This window comes from Tigriopus californicus, chromosome 9, assembly GCF_007210705.1.
Source record: "Tigriopus californicus strain San Diego chromosome 9, Tcal_SD_v2.1, whole genome shotgun sequence".
In the NCBI taxonomy this organism is placed as follows: domain Eukaryota; kingdom Metazoa; phylum Arthropoda; class Copepoda; order Harpacticoida; family Harpacticidae; genus Tigriopus; species Tigriopus californicus.
In genome coordinates, this window is record NC_081448.1 from 12,376,272 (window position 1) to 12,393,236 (window position 16,965).

General features: G+C 42.8%; 1 protein-coding gene across 5 annotated transcripts; it reads left to right on the plus strand.

Moving 5' to 3' along the window:
* The first annotated feature begins 4,343 nt into the window (after window positions 1–4,343).
* On the plus strand, window positions 4,344–8,840 carry LOC131887057 (uncharacterized). 5 transcript variants are annotated; one of them, XM_059235549.1, is made up of 4 exons: window positions 4,344–4,380; window positions 4,489–4,666; window positions 4,742–4,897; window positions 6,598–8,840. In XM_059235549.1, exon 4 carries the CDS (start codon window positions 7,099–7,101, stop codon window positions 8,221–8,223), a length of 1,125 nt encoding a protein of 374 aa, XP_059091532.1. In that variant the 5' UTR covers window positions 4,344–4,380; window positions 4,489–4,666; window positions 4,742–4,897; window positions 6,598–7,098; the 3' UTR covers window positions 8,224–8,840. The 5 variants fall into 5 exon arrangements, with proteins under 5 accessions (XP_059091532.1, XP_059091534.1, XP_059091531.1 ...); XM_059235551.1 differs by lacking the exon at window positions 4,489–4,666 and having other exon boundaries at window positions 4,356–4,488; XM_059235548.1 differs by lacking the exon at window positions 4,344–4,380 and having other exon boundaries at window positions 4,381–4,666.
* The last annotated feature ends 8,125 nt before the right edge of the window (window positions 8,841–16,965 follow it).

The window sequence follows — 16,965 nt, forward strand, 5'->3', positions numbered from 1 at the left end:
TTTTTGGGGGGGGGGCTTTTGTTTTTGTTGACGCTTTACTTTTGGATCATCTTTACTATGCAATGAATAAATTCAACATGGAGCTCAACATTTGTTGTCTGTTACATGAAGAAGTATGAAATTATCCACTGTATCATATTTGAGGTCGTTTTTGTTTGATGATTGTTGTATTCCTAGTCTAGTTATCCATAGTTTCCTGTATGCTTACTCTATACACCTCTCTCATTACTCTCAATAGTTTCATCTGTCTGTATATATACCCTCATCAATGCTCAATAAACATCTAGTCATTTACCACCACTTGGTCATGCAACAATGATACGGGGATGATCCGATCCCAATTTCATGGGGATTTGTCGATCACAATTTTCCTAAGAAAATGCCAGATTTTAAATAAAACTTTATAATTCCAAGCGGTATGTAAAACGTAATGGGACAATTCTTGCGTCAATCACAAAAGTCTTTTCTTGAATTGAGTATTTGGTTGCAATTGTATCGTGGTATGATTTTTATTGAACAAGGCAAATTTATCATTGATAATGAGTCAATCACATGCACAAAAACCTCATCAGTTAGAAAAACACTTTGGTGGAATCACAAATATGGAACTATTCTTCAAATTACCATTAATCCCTATACTGGTATTAATCGCTGGTATAATGAAAGCCACAAGTAGGTGCACCAGTTGTTTGCCTTGTTTTCCTGGTTTTGACGTTGTCTGTGCTAATTATATTTTGATAATATTCATTAAAACTTCTTGATGCTAATATAACTACCATGGGTAAGCAGAAAAACGAAAAAAAAAACACCACATTTGAATCAGGAAAATAGCTCTTAAGCGTTCTACAATCAACTTCATCCATTTTGTGACGAGATACTTTCAGATCCATTAAGGTGCTACAAGCAAACTAACAGTTTTTCGTGTTAAAAACACAACAATGCCGTCTTTGTTAGCCATTAAAGTCAAAAGTTTTGCTTTCACCCGAGCGAATAAAGTTCGCTCAGTAAAGTTGCAATGGCTTAGGCCTACCCACAAAAAAAGAGGAATGCCCTGTGAATTCAAACGGAACCATGAAACAAATCCTTTCGGTCAATGAGCCATCAAGAGCCTTTGCATTTGCTTTGGAGTCAAATCTAAATTCACTAGATTATCCAGTTGTTTCTTCTCATAGTTGTCCAATAAATATCATAATTGCTTGGCAGAGTGTCACACTTCCTTTCCGTTCAAATTGGTCCCAAGGGTGCCAGCTTTCCGTGGAATGAAGTGATTCAAGCCAGTTATAACCATGTTCCAAGATATAAAGATCAGAGCCAAGCTAAAATTAAAATGTTTCTTTGAAATGACACCGGAACTACGTGCAAGAAGACCCTGAGTGTTTGTACGGAACAAAGACCGGATCAACAGAATTCAAGCCGAGTTTTCCCACCCCCTTGGCAAAGAAAGATCCTTTGGATGCAGAAATTGGACCATTGTTCCTCGTGTTGGTTTTTTGCGACCGATCTCTGGAACACACTCCAGGGAGTTCAGTATTTCATCATCATCTTCAACATCGTCACCACCCATCCTCTGGTGGATGGACAATGGGCGGCCTCGCCGGTGAATCCTTGGGCCAACCTTGGCATGACACTTTCTTAATTAAAGCTGTATTGCTAACTGTCATAGAATGAGCTTAACTCAGACTTACTCGTTGGAAAGTGCACAGTGAAAACAACTCCAATTCTTGGACGGCGCAAAAAGTGCTCCCAATTGGAAGCTGAATTTATCCAACATCGCCTGGGATCGAACAGTCTATTATGACGGGACCGAGGGAAAGCCTACATGTACATTATTTTGTCACTCTCAGAACGGTTTGAAGGCTTCTTGATTGAAATGCCGTTGTAATGGTAATCAGTTCATGTTTCATTTGCATGCAAGGATGTCAAAACAAGGGCTTGACTTGCTGCAATAATAATCATAATACTAATGGCATTGGGAGCTCGAAAAACGGCACTTCCTCCAAAATAGGGGGGACTGGGGAGAGAGAGAACTCTGGGGAATTAACATGGATTTGGGTTCACGTGGTTGGGAACTCAAAACTTTTCTTCGTTTCGTTTAGGTTAAGAGCACAAGGGTGTGCCATGTGTTGAGCGGGCTGAAATTTGCCCAAAGAGCCGAAACCAATGCTTTCTTTCAATACTCGAGCTAAAGTTCAAAGTGTGGGAAACTTGCCGAGATTTCGTAGTCGTCAAACTTGAATCTTTCCAGTAGGCTCAGGTGATCTCGTTTGGTGTCCCTGGACTGGTAGGGATTCTTTAAATTTCAGACCCACAGCCGGAAGTTGGAGTTTCTACGGCTTCCGAATCCCAATCTCCGATGTTTGACAACGAATCCAAACTGCTCGTCGTATTTGATCGTTTATGGAGCTGTCAATGCCATATTACCCAGTGACGTATTGCATAAAGAGACCATCAGGATTGTTCTCGCCTTCTCAAGTGGAACAAACGTGGAATGGTTGAAAGCGGGGGAAAACATCAAGGCTTTAAGGTATCAGACAATTTTGTTCGTATTGCTGTTGTCGCTTTTGATCGTGCTCACTGAGAGACATGGTGAAATAGAGGTCAGATGACCTGACTGAAAATTGAAAGAGTTTTTCTCTCCCTTCCACGAAGTTTCCTGCGGGAAAAACAACAACTTGATCGAACAAGGCCCAACTTTCCTTGGTATAATTTCCATTCGTTCTGTAGAATTGACATGGTAGGAGTCGATGAGGAATGGGCTAATGGATGGAGCAGATCCACATATGACCACACACCATCAATTACACTCAGATATGATTGTTTTCAAGGCACAAGAACAATAATGGCCTCTGAAGAGGAAACCATACTCAAGGACTTTCACTGCGTGGGCCAATTAGCAATCCCAGACCTCAAATTGAAACCGAAAGTTTACCTGCTGGTCTATTCCGGGTCATCAAACTATCACTAATTGTAAATACCCTTGCAGTTCAAAAACACTTTTCTTGTAACCCTCGCAGCAACAAAACCGCACACACGAATGGAAAAATTGGCTTTATAATTCTCTAGTCGTTTTTAGAACAGACACCTTGATTCTCTTAGGAGCATGCTTCCGCAAATAAGCACCTTGGTTGCGTGATTAATAAAAGACAACACCCCTTGTCATTGGCGCTTCTCTCCTTTTTGAAAAGGGGTTACCTGACACTTGGTGTCCTTCAGTCGCCTTCAGTAGATGCCGGTCATGTTTTTCAAGGCCATGGTTCAACTTGAAAGCCCTCAATGGTAAGGCGGACTTAGATCACGAGTATTGGTCAATTTGTTTCTTTGAAATTTGAGCATTTCTTTCAGGGTGACCAGGTAGTTCGTTTGATTGCAAACTGAAAACTCTTGAATACTCCTAAAGAAGACAAGGTAGATAGCTTACAAATGATGTCATGATTTCCTCCTTCTTGGCGCGGAAACTAATATGCAAAAACTAGAGTTGCAAAGGAGCTTATCTTGTTGTTCCAACACTTCATGGAATTCATTCAGTTTTGATATCTGTAGAAGCAAAATATATACCTAGCTAGCTAATTAGTCCTCAATCTCAACAAAGAAAAAAAATATCCGTAGGAAATATACTGATAGCTACATCTACGTAAAAGTCAAATGTAGATTTGAGTCTTACAGAATGGCAATTGAGATCAGATAATTTCACGGAAAATGCTGTCTAATATATGAGCTACCAAATCAAAATAGCCAAAGGGCGACCATACAGATTGTTAGAAAACACCGGGCTCTTAATGAGCTAGATGGAGCCGTATGCATTGATGCATATGTCCCCCACAATATTGAAAAAAATGGCAAACTGTAATTTCTCTGCCATATGTAGAAGGCCCTGTTGCTTTTTGTCACAGTATCAATACCATTTAAAGCCACTGAGCGCCGAAAGAACCACAAATCTGTCACGTTCAATGGCCAATTTCTGACCTTATTTTGTGATCAACCAGGGTAGCTAAAAACGAGACTCCGATAATTCATTAGACCATAGCCAGACATCAATCGACTCAAAATCTAATGACAAATGATACAGCCATCAAAATATCATTGCGGATATAAATTCAAAATTATGTTTGCTCTATTTTCGCTAATGTTTGCCCTGGTTAGGCGCCGTCTTTCATTTCCACGTTTTTAATTTTCTTGTTAAACAATCTACCACAAAAGAAAACAAAAGCAAGGAAAAATGAGCTTTGTTGTCGTTTCTACCACAGTTCGATCGGTAATTTTTGAAAAGTGTTAGTCCAGCCAAAAGAGTACTCTAGAATCAGAAACCATACTTTACCAGCCTTTTTTCATCGGTCACCCCATCTCCTCTAGAAACCTGCTTGATCGCAATGGAAATTTTGGGTAGATCCTTTGTGGAGTAACTTTCAGTTTCAAGATCCAAGAAAATCATGGAACAGGCAGATATTGCACCTTATTTGAACCTGGATCGTTTATCTCAGTCATTTTCAGGTAGACAATGAATGGCTTTGTGCCATGAGAGGATGAAAAAGGACGTCTATCCTCTCAAACGGCTTATGAGGCTCCTATGACTACTTGAAATTCATTTCAAATTGAGGCAGAGAGGTATCCTTGTCATGGCGTGAATTGAGCTTAGCCCTCAAAGGGCTTCTCCCTGCGCTCAGACAAGGTACTTTTTCCTGCACTCAAAACTGTCGTTCATCATTGAGCAGCTTAACGTCCAAGATCTCGTTTTCATTCGTAGATAAATGAGGCCCAACTTGGTGATCAGCCTTTCCATTACCCACGAAAATGATCCCATTTTCCCCCTCATGAGGCATAATCTGGACCTCTGGAGGCTAAACGAAACTCACCAAAACAGTCCACCCGGGAGGGATTGAAAGGGCCTCCTTCCTGTAAGGTATTTCAATTCAAGTTCAAGCCCTGACAGAGTGGAAATTAAGAAAATTAACATCAAGCCTCGTGCAGACGAGCGAGCGAGCAAGGAAGGAAGGTTCTTGAGTCGAACCTTCTTCCTCTTTCGCATTTGATAAACCTCCCATCCGGCCAATGTGGTCTCGATTCCCGTTCCTATCCCGCCTTTATCCTGTTTTTGGCCTTTCCGTTCGCCTATTTTTCTCTCTCGCTCTCTCCTTGCGTTCTTGGTCGGTTTCTCGGCCTTCGCACGAGATTTCTGATCAGTGGAGTTCCTTCTACTCACTGGCTCTCAGACTGAGCAGTGTCACTATAAACTGCTGGCCAGGAACCACGCCAGTTCTGGGTCGTTGAAGAATTGGAACTCTGGATCCATTTGACGTGCTTTTCTTGAAAGCGAGAATTTCCACACCCGTCAAATTCGGATCCGTCCAATTCATTCTTGATACTGCTCGAAACTCCGGGCTGCAAATTATTCAGATATCAAATGGAAACGGAGAGTGAGATTCGTCGAATCTGTCATGACTCGGCTGGGCCAGAGTTGGATTTGAATGCGTGAGCAAAGTGTTCCAATATGATCCACGCTTGTTTCTACGTATTTCCAAGAGATTCCGTGAAAAGGACAGAGTGAGTGGTAAGTCATTTCTTATGAGGGCTCTAGCAGAAGAATATCTTTGGTCAATGGAGGAAGAAAGTAATACGAGACCTTGGACCATAAAACTTGTCCCGGAAAAAGTCTGAACCAATCTAAAAGGATCCTTGGAACGCTATTTCCCCCTTTGCGTACCTGTAATGAGATAAAAGCACCCTTGACTAGATACAAAGTGGGATAGCTCTTCGTGGACTAAACCAAAGCACAGACTTTCATTACTTTTGGAGCAAAAAGCACTTAACAGTTTCAGGCCTTCAGACAGTTTGGCAGCCTGGTCCTCATAGAGCCCAATTCTGGTCGGTTTTGAATGCCTGAACAAACTGTGACACTTTTTCTTGAGGGTCTCCTAATATTCAACTTTGGCTCGCAATCACCTTGTTCCAAGGTTTTGTGCCATTAAGGATTGTAAGTTTCAGTCCAGCTCGTTGAGAAACAAATCAACCCGCAGAATTTCCTCATCAAGTTGGAAAACCGAGTTCCATTTCCACTTGAAATTCAATGTTTGATTTCCTGAAAATAACATCCAGTCACTCGCTCATTGTTCCAAATTCCCATTAAGGATCAACTGGGATGGAACCAGTCAATGGTAGACCCTTCGCAGTTGAAAATCAGATTCAGGGGGGGAAGGACCATTGTCGAGCAATGCGATCCAGAAATTTAAATGATCCCTTTTTTCCTTCAAAGAAGAAAGTAGAAGAGGGTAAAAGCAAAAATAAAAACTTTCCAGATGGGGTTTCATGCTCGCTCGTCGGCGTTTCATGAATCCTTAGCAATTAATCACCCTGTCATTGGGCCCATATGAATCCAATTCACAACCATGGTTTCTTATCCGTGTTTTAATCCCTCCCATGTTCCACATGGAACAAGACTGCATATGTGTTTGCTTGCGTGTGCCTGACTTGTCCTGGGAGATATGAAACGACAAGAAACAACAACGTGGCACGCAAAGACATTTCCCTGGAGCTCAACTTGGACAATAGCTTCTCAATCCATTCCAGTGGTTAATCTTATTATTTCGTCCTTCCTTGTTCCAGGTTCAAAACTCGACGTGCAGACAAATGGCAGTGACTACCACGCAGGTCATAAACAAGGGGAAGTGTCATCGGCAGCCATGTCCACTTCGCATATGATTCCAATAGAAGTCCTCTTACGAACTTTTCCACGTGCTCTCGGAGGTGACCTTGGTCCTTATTTCTTTATGTGCTAACTCGTTCGAGGTCAGTTGCAAGTTCATCCAGACTTTGCAATACCACCCAGACCGACCCTTTCAGCAACGGTCATATTCTCATTTGGAGCGCAACTCGTTCCATGCCTTTGACCTCAAAGTTGGGAGTTTCTGACCCAAGCATCGACAAGTGATGATGTGTAAGGGGACAGATTGAAGCTTCACATCCAAGTTGGAAAAGATATGCGGGACTTTGAACAAGTGGGTGATGGCTCAATGGATCGGATCACCGTTTGGCATCACCCAACTCCACATGGAGTTTTGAGGATGAAAAATTGAAATCCTGCCAAATGGTCGCGTTCCCACCAAGATGAAGGTCAAGCTTTTGTTCTTGGATCCACTCGCGGGTAAATTCATGATAGCCTGGATCATCCTGGTGCACGTTTTTGGGACCGGTGGATCCAACGAGGCTTCTTCCGTGTTCTTGAGGTCGCCTCGCACTATGCAGTCCCAAGGAGGATGGACCAAGGATGGAAGTGGAGAGAAAGATGATCGGCTGCCAGAAAACCCATCGGAGCCATTGGCAGTTCGTTCGAATGGATCCTCGCTCACGAAATTTCTTCACGAGCCTCAACTGGGGACGAGTTGGTACAACCCAAATGGCCCCACACCCACTTTTTTCCCCGATCAGAAGAATGGGACCGTGTATCACACCCGACTGGGAGCCGAGGTGCTTCTGAATTGCAAAGTGACCTCATTAGAGAGGGACCTCGTGTCATGGATTCGAAAAGACGAGGGCCTCATGCCAGTGGTGCTCACGGTGGGCTTCAGGCCTCACTCCTCCGAGAACCGATTCATTCTCGACTTTCAGCCTCCCAACAACTACCGACTTCGCATCCAGAATGTGCAATGGCATGACGAAGGCCGATATCTGTGCCAACTCTCGGTGTATCCCCCCTCCTTGATGTGGTCCAGACTCGAGCTGATCAGACCCATTGTGCATCTTCTCGACGGCGATCATAAGCCCGTGACTGCCCTTCATTACGAGTCGGGCTCGACCATTGAGATCGTTTGTCGGGTGCGAAGGCCGCCCTATTATCAGGCCAGTCTCGTGTGGGAGGCCACCACCGGCATGGCCACCACTGATGATCAGATTCATATCCTCAATCGTGATACAACTCGGGGCGGTGTCAAGATCGACACCGGTCGAGATGAAGAGACAGGCTTTCTGGTGAGCGTGCTCTACTTGGACAATGCTCAACCGTCAGACACGGGCAACTACACATGTCGATTACGGCACCTCCCGGATAATGCTCGACAGCGGTATGGCCTCTCGGATACGATCTCGGTCCACGTGCTCAAGGCCGAGAACACGGAGGCAATCTACAGCCAATCCAGCCCGGGAAAAGGCTCAATTTGGACCTGGATTATCGTACTCACTGCTTACAGTAGTGGTAATAGCCCTTGGATTGGGTGGCTTGGCAATCCTGGATGAATGTCCACCTCACCTACTCCACGTCCCGGGACAGCATGATTATCCTGAAAGACGGATGGCGTCCAATCTGATTGAAATTGGCTTCAGATTCAGCCAATCTTCTTGTGAGCAGGCGCCATCAAAAGAAGACCACAACACATTCACAAATCCTGCATTGGAATCTTTTGACCACCGAATTGAGGAGGGAATAGGCAGAAGAGCTTCATGCGAAGAAGCCACATGCCATAGATTCATTTTGCCTTCACTGTAAGAAGAAAAAGCTCTTGAATACATAGTGGAACTCGCTGTTGGGAACGGTCCCAACAGGTCATGATAAAAAAGAGGGAGAAATTTGTTCCCCAGAGAAAAAAGTGGACACTTTTATCTTGTCTGCATCTCTTTCTTCTTGCTCTCCTCTCATTCTGGTTTTGATATCGGTCACTTCGATTCTTTCTCTCCCTTCCGTGAAACCGGGGAGAATGGATAAAAGAGATTGTCTTATCTGTACCAAATCCTTCCGAGGATAAATAATCTGAGTGAGTGTTGACAACAGTCTCAATTTCCCCCTTTTTTGCTTTGATAAACTGCGGAATAAATCTTGGCGAAATGAACATGCCGTCATTTCCCGGTCAACTGGACATTCACTGGTAATAGTTTCTTCAGCAGCAGGCCCATTCTTGAGTTTAATCACAAGATGTCACGTTTCCGAGACTTAAGCTAAGGTGGAGCGTAATCAAAATTTATCGCTTAGCAGTCCCCTTTTCGAGGTCGTTGTGCCATCCTCCTAATGTGGAACAAATGGAAGTTCAGCCAGATCTGAACATGTTCCTAGTAACGCTTGTGGCACCATGGATCTAATTCTCATCCGGCTTGTGTCGAGTTTATCTATCTGGAACAGAATTATGTTCGGGATTTTCTGGCAAAGATTTTTTTTTGCCTTTGGGAATTACTCAGGCATTTGATTGGTTGTCGATTTTGCTGACACAAATATTTTGCTAACTAGTTGATCAAGATATTTGGCCTAGAGCGTTGCTGGAGCTCCAAATTGAAAATGGATGGCACTCTCAATTCATGGAATGTTTCAGCCTCCTTCTCTACACGAGGAGAAATCTCGATCTTGGGGAGTGTTCTTGAATATAGTTCAACCCTATGAAATCTGTCCAAGTTGCATTTGCAAAATGTAGAAAACTTTTTCTCCTTCTTGGAGACAAAAGGTGCCTTTGGAAAAATAAGACAACTTGTAGCGGAGATAAACGGTGCTTCATCCAAGTTGGAACAAGGAGTAGCCATTTCCCAGATTGAGTTGGACAACCCTACACCGAGTTCTTGTCTTCGAAACCAACTTTGATGTGCTTAAACTTTTTTTTACATGGAACCATTTATGTTCCACTTTGGACTTCCATACTGATTATTCCTCTTGAAGTGCCATGAATCAAAAATGATCTCTCTGTGTTGCCAGCTCGCAGACGCGCCAAGGATTTCGGAAACATGCTTGATCACATTTTACGACTTGACCACTTTTCAAACGAGCGACATCAAATAAAAAAAGTTGCTCAGACAGAAAGCTGCACTTTGTCGATCTTAACTTCTCCTGTGTGGTGGAATATGTTTTTCTTCCACCAAAGGAGAAGTGAAGGGTTTCAAATCTGTAATGGAAATCTCTGGGCCGCTCCTGGCTGGCTCTGATCTTGCAGTTGCTCTCCGATTACCGCCATGAATTGATCCTCCATGCCTTTTTGGAACAGGCTGATTTTGCACATGGCTGTCGTCAATGGGAAGGAATTCGAGGGAATTCGATCTTTTAAAACCCTCTCAAGGGGAGGGGGGCTTTGGTCTTCTCATTGCTTCTCCCTTCAAGTACCTCATAGACGTTGTTCAGATGCCAAAACCTGAATGAGCCTCTTTTTGTACCCGTCCAAAGATCTGTGTGCTTGATTCTTCAGTTGACGATTTCCAGGCCAGTCAAGTCGAAGGAATGAATATATTGGAGCTCTGATTGTGTCTCTTTTTCCTTCGTGGATCTCCCCCTGACTTGAACTGGATTCAAGAGGAAGACAATTGGCGTTATCCATCTCCTTGGGGAAATCTGAAAATCTGTCCCAAAGTCCAAGCTCTCAGGACGATTTTGGTCTTGCCCAACCAACCAACCATCCATCCATCCGTCCATCCGTCCATCCATAAGGTAGTAAGGTGGCGATTGTAGTGCAAAAGCCTCGAAATCAGATTCATGGAACTGATGGAAAAGCTCATCTATGTAGTCAGAGGAAGCACACATTGATGGGACCATTTGAACCACGTTCCATCTTGTCCCACCATTGGGCAGCTTGCAACCCACCAGGCAAACATCTCGAAAGGTCTGGCATATAAATTACTGTATTGTGCGTGTATGTGTGGGTCAGTGAGTGAGTGAGTGAGGGTTGGGTTGTAGTGTGAGTGTACGTACTTGTAGATTCCTGGCCTCAGGGGAACTAAGGCTGAACCGACCAAGGATGATTCAAGGTTTGCTTCAACGATGCTCTCAGAATGAAGATGAAAAGAGACTTGAGTTTGGTGGATGAAGGTTCCTCTCTTTTTTCCATTTCTTTTTTCTCCTTGAGGTCGAAATTGTACTCGGGGATCTACTCCATGGAAATGCATTGTAATGTACGTGCATAGTCATACCTGAAGGACCACATCGTCATACTTTTATTCCTTTATCACATACATTTTTTCTCCATGGGCTCGGACTCCAAATGATTGCCTTGATGGCGCTCTTGAGCTCATCAATGATATATCTGTATTCATTGAGAAGTATGGTCTCATAAGGCAAATGAATTGATGCTTTCATCAATATTGATAAGTATGGCCTCGACCACACACACCGGCACACGCGGTCACAAAGCCTAAAGGTTAGTTCCACTTGCCCAGCAGGTGAAGAAAATAGGATTCAGATACCGGTAGAGGTCATAAGTTTTGTTGAGAGAGCTCCAAACTGACTTAATGATGATTGAGAACCAAATCCCTTGTATCGCTCATAAATAGACTACCGAAAAAAAGGTTGGGAATAAGTCAGAAAAGATGATGAAATGTTGGTATGACTTGCCAAAACGGAGAGGAAAATGCTGCCAATTTTGACTCATTTATTAAGGTAATATGAAGACATTTTTCGTCTTGAACTGCTAGAGATTTCATTTCCAGTAGCGCTAAGGTCGTCCGCAAAAAAAACCAAAACACACAATTTAAGGATGTTTAACGCACGTTTTTCTTTTGATTTAAACATCGGTGGCTTAGGCATTGTGCCCAATCTATTAAATAACACTTAACTTTTTAACATTTGAGTACATCATTTGGGTAAAGATACTATTTGGACTTGTTGTTTGATGAATAAGGAATGGTTTAACATTGCGACTAATCAATCAACACATAAATTTATTTTTGGAGATCGCTTTTGTTTGATCAAATAAAAAACATGATATTCGATTTTTGAAACCCATTTGGATCATGTTAGTCCAAAAAACGCCAAAAACCTACCGAGAGGGCATTGTCCCTCAAAACGGCGTTTAAGGGACTTTCTCCCAGATCTGGTCGAAGTGAGTAAAAATTTCAGTTTTAGGTATTTGCCTCTTTTTCCGAGGTCTAATTATGAGCCATTTTTGTCCAGTGTTCAAAGTGGCTTACACGATTCATTGAAACTGCTCGAGAAAACTTGCTTGGTGAACCAAACAAACAAGGGACAGGGTTCATTGCCTGGTATGCACCATTGGGATCATGAGGTGGATTAATCTTGATGAAAATCAGGACTAGTGAAATTGGTCTAACTCTTCATCTGGTGCATGGACCAAGGCGTCATACTGCTACTAAACCCCATGACATTCATATGATGATGAATATTCGCGCAGTTCCGCCCCACGGAAGTCATAATTCACGCCCAGACTGGAAATCAAAAACCCTCAACGGTTGTTCCAACTTGCTCGAGCCAAGCGTTGAAGGTGAAATGTTCAAATGGATCTCTCGGGTTTGGCGGAGTACGATCGGGCTATGTGGGTCCACGGAAAGTTGGAGAGCGACCACATGGTCCCAGACCCTGATATCTTACTTGGGTCTGACTTGGAAGAAGTTTTGAGGTTAGGTTTCTAATCTGTGGAACGTTTCAATTTCCATCAAATATACGAGTATACGAGGCCTCAAATCTCAAGCGGGCTTCAAAGTTCTTGTCCAAGCTAAGGCCACCAGAGAGAGGAAGAGAGCTTCAGTTTCAACTCGAAAGTCGTCGAATTAATGCCAAGATCTGGAATGGCTCCACCCTCCCAAGGCATGCTTATAATCATCATCATCATCATCATTATCAGCGTCATTTCGCTGCTCCTCCCCATGAGATAAAAAAACGGAACCTGGTCTTTCTGAAAGACCCGACCAAACACAAAACAACTCCTCGGCTTTGTGGATCTTTGACTCCCTTTTCTCTGTTGACTGAACTTTCTTCGGGTGAACCCTTGCCCAAACTTGTCAAGAGACAAATTAGCCATTTCAACCAAAGCGACTGACTCAATCCTTCAAAACGTATCGTGGAAGGTCAAGACACAGATCAAGGCCATTGTTCCATCTTTGGGATATACCAAGTTTTCAATGGGAAACCTGTTTGCCAGCATTGCTTGTTCTGGTCCTGGGTCGTCGTTCCAAGTTCAACGTGATTCTATTTTTGCCCCTATCCAATTTTCGTTGGAATGTTTACCTTTCAGATTGAAACTTCAAGTGAGTCGGGAGATCCTCGTCATCCCGGACTTCGCCAACCAGGAAATCACTCAAGTCGCCCGGACTTAATTTGGGTCAAATGCAATGCTTCACCACATTTGAAGACGTCGGTGAAGAGGGGGTCTCGAAACCTTCGGAACGTTTGGATCTCCATGTCATTCATCTATGTTGATGTGTCAACGTTGTTCCTTCTCTTGTTACAGCTCTCTAGAAGAAGACCATGAAGTTGGAGAAGAAGAAGAAGAAGAAGAAGAAGAAGAAGAAGAAGAAGAAGAAGAAGAAGAAGAAGATTCACAAATGAAATAAACTTTCCCAACTCAAATGTTTGCTTTCGACAGAACTTGGCGCAGGCGGCGATGGAAATTCATGTTGAAGGTTAACAAGACACCTTTTTTGTCTTTGGCTGTGTTTCAGTTCGATCCAAAAGGATCCTGAAGTGTCTCAAAGTGAGTGTTCACGTGAGCCTCCTCCACTCTATTTGGATGCTCACAGCTTGGATTAAGTTGATTTCTAGCCTTGAAAAGCAAGATTCAAAGGATTTCTTTTTGCATTTGAAAGGGATCGAAATTCCTCGTCCGTTAGTTCAGTTGAAAGAGGGAATTTAAATGAAATATTGAAGGAAGCTTACGAATAGGAATGGGAAAAAACGGCATACTTCAGCTTGGATTCGTTCGATAACCTCTGGTTTGTCTGAACAGAATCGAAGCAACTTTAGGAATCGTGTCGAAACAAATCATATTGACGCCAAGAAGGGCTTCCAAACTTTCTGAAAGAGTTAGCTCTTGGTCGGTAAGCATTTCTACAAGTACGTCCTTGAGGATTATTGGACTGGGAAGAAATATTCTTTTCACTTTGGCACTGACCAACATCCCACATTCCATACATTCACTCAACACGTACGACTACTCGAAAATGGTTAATGGTAATGGTTCAAGCGGAATTTCTTACTATCAGCATAAGGAAGGTCTCTTCCTTCTTAATAGCAGAGGAATGACCGACCACTTGAAAAGCCATTGAATTCTTATTCAACGAGAGGAGCATTGGGCATGGAATGAAAGGTGCGTAAAAGCTAGCATAACGGGTGTAAAATTAATTTTGATTCCATTAATAGTGAATGAGAGCATTGCTTCCTGTTGATAATAACTTGATATCTTGAAATCGTACGGGAATGCAATGCTTAAATAACTCATTTGTCAGGATCTAGGCAATTAAAACGACAGTAATAACTGCTCACCCCGAAATTGCTTTCTGGATAAGGAAAATAAAAGCCTTTTCTACTACTTTCAATTCCGTTCCCTTGGCATAAAACAATGGCAATGAGCAACTATTCGGCAATGCAAAACTATCCCCAGTTATCAGGCAACGAGGGCGGGTACACAGGTGTCAAAACAGTCGACAATGAAGTGAACGAGTGGAGCCTAACTTTACTTCCAGCCTTGTTTCCGCTTCCTGGCGTTGTTTTTTTTTCTTCCTTTCCTGAGAGGCCTTTCTTCAGACTTGAATGACCGTCCGAGGCTCAGAAGAGGCTGGCTACTGTGCTTCTAGGTTTCCTTGAGGCCCATAATATGTTTTTTATCGCCCCAAGTCTCATTTCTAATGTCACTTTCAGTACACGGAATTGTTTTGTCCTTTGGACATGAGGGCGAAGGTGTGGACCACACAACCCTTGGATGGTCCATCTGGTTGGATTGTCTTCAGATCGTGGAACCGTTAGGGAACCAGGATTATCAAGACGTTGAGTAGTCCTTGAAAGTACTAGCTCCTAAAGACGGAATATGAAGATAAATATGGGACAAGTAAAAAAAAGGCCAAACGACAATCTGGAGGAAGGCTTTCATCTCGGAACGCGACTTCCTGGGTCCATTCCGATAATCGAAATAACAGTGCACATGATTTGAGCCCGTACCAATGCCATTCAACGCCATCTTAATGGCCCATTGGAGGGTTTCATGCTTGTGTGTGAAACCCTACGAGCTCTTTCTTTTTAACCTGAAAGGGTCCTCTTAATTGGTCTTGGTCTTGGAGCCCCCTAGCATCTTTTCATGTTGAATTTCAGACCATAAAAGCACATTGAACTCGAACAGTCGAGACTTGCGAGCTGAGAGCCAAAAGAGGTCCCGGAATCTGGCAAGACAGATTGGCCTTTCATCAGCTCCCTAGGAGCCTTTCTCGCTTGTCTTGAATCCACAACAACCATCCGTTCTGAGCGTAAAATCTAGGGAGAGAAGGCCAAAGTTAGCTTCACCATATTACCGATGTTTTGTGCTGTGAATGCAGTTTGTCGGAACTCATTTCCCCAATGAGCAGGACTATAGCACATTGAGAGCTATAGGCTTTTAGTAAGTAACGCCTCAAATAGAAAAAAGAGGGTGTACGTACGAGTGAGGGCGTTCGAGTAGCGTAGATTCTACATTCAAGAGAGAAAGAGACCTAACCGATGGAATGGCTGAGGATTATCTAGATTTATTTCCTGTTGCGGCTGGTCGTCGTTCCAAACCTCTAAAAGACTATGCAAAAAGCTTCCAGAAGGTTGCATTTTAGTGGGGGAGAAGACAAAATGGTTGGCTATTTAATGGGCTAGCCAGAGGTTTGCATCATGTTCAAGAGGATGAGGACGAGAACACCATTGAAGTCTTTGATGCACATTGGACGCGCAATTGTTTTCATGCCCACGGCTTTTGCTTTCAAACATAAAAGTGACACGTTCATGCATCCACGAACACTCCCATGTAATCTACCCTTTTCAATTTGAACAACATACGTACAATATGACGGTAATAACGGAGTTGGGATAAATTTGGAACCGACAAATTATCAAGTGTTTTTAAGACCTGTTTATCCTCTATGAAATAATCATATTTCTACACTCTCTGTTTTGGTGGGAACATTTGAATTTAAAAAGGGGGTATTTTGGCTCTTTTTATTTTACTGCAAAGTATGGTTGAATTGAAAAGTTTGCATAAGGATCAGGAAAAAAGAACTTTTTTTGCACAAAAAACAAGTTTGAAGTATAATCGAAAGTTTAAAGCTTAGAACTTCAATTTACCCAAAACTCTAGGCGATTTGGCAATCTGATTAATACTGGAATGGAATATATACAGGCTCAAAGCAACGGTCAAGCCCTGTAAAAAAAATGAACTAAAAGCATGAATGAATTGTGTCTTGTTGATCCCTTCCACCTCGTTTTGCAATGCAATATCACTTGAGGATACATCTTCACTAGAAATAGAGCCAGGAAAAACCATTCTAAATTCATGACAATGAATTTGTGATCTCGGTGATACATTGGAGTTGGTGGTCTCTCGTGAATTTTGATGCCTTGAGGTGCTAAGGGAATTCATTGTATGGAAACTAAGAACACACATTGAAATCCTAGTGCCAATCGAGGTTCTCCAGTCTCCACCCAACCTCAAAAGGCATGTTCCAAGTTTCTTCTCCTAAAGGCCGAAAAACCTGGCACCCCGACATCGCTTCGAGTTTGCATGCGGTTTTTGGATCGAATGTGGCACGTTTGAAAGAACCCTATGGGACAATGCCAATTGGCACTTTCAAGTTTCCTGGATGGAAAAAGAGCTTAGAGAGAGAGAGAGGGAGCATATCGGGAAAGATGAAGATTTCTTTTTCTAGTATTTTTGGCAGCGTTCCGAATCCTAGCAATTAGCTGATAGTGCCCCGGTCCCAATTAAAGGACTTACCCACCTTCCTTTTATTTCGCTTCTTAAGCCATGGGGAATGCATACGACCATCCAACTTCCAAGATATATACATAGTCATATGCCTAATCATGCCACGTTGTTTATCTCAGAATTGTGTTGCCTCCAATTGTTCACAGCAAATAAAAGTTATTGTGTCTTTGGATACTTGATGTGTTATGCTTAAACTACTGTTCATGGACCCAAGGAACTCTTTTCGTGACATTCAACACCGACAGAGGCTGGTAGTGTGCTCGAATATGGACTAGTAAAAAAAGGTGCTTGAGCTACCTACAAGTTACCACTACCTTAACGGGCCGGTCAATTAATTAAAGAAGGA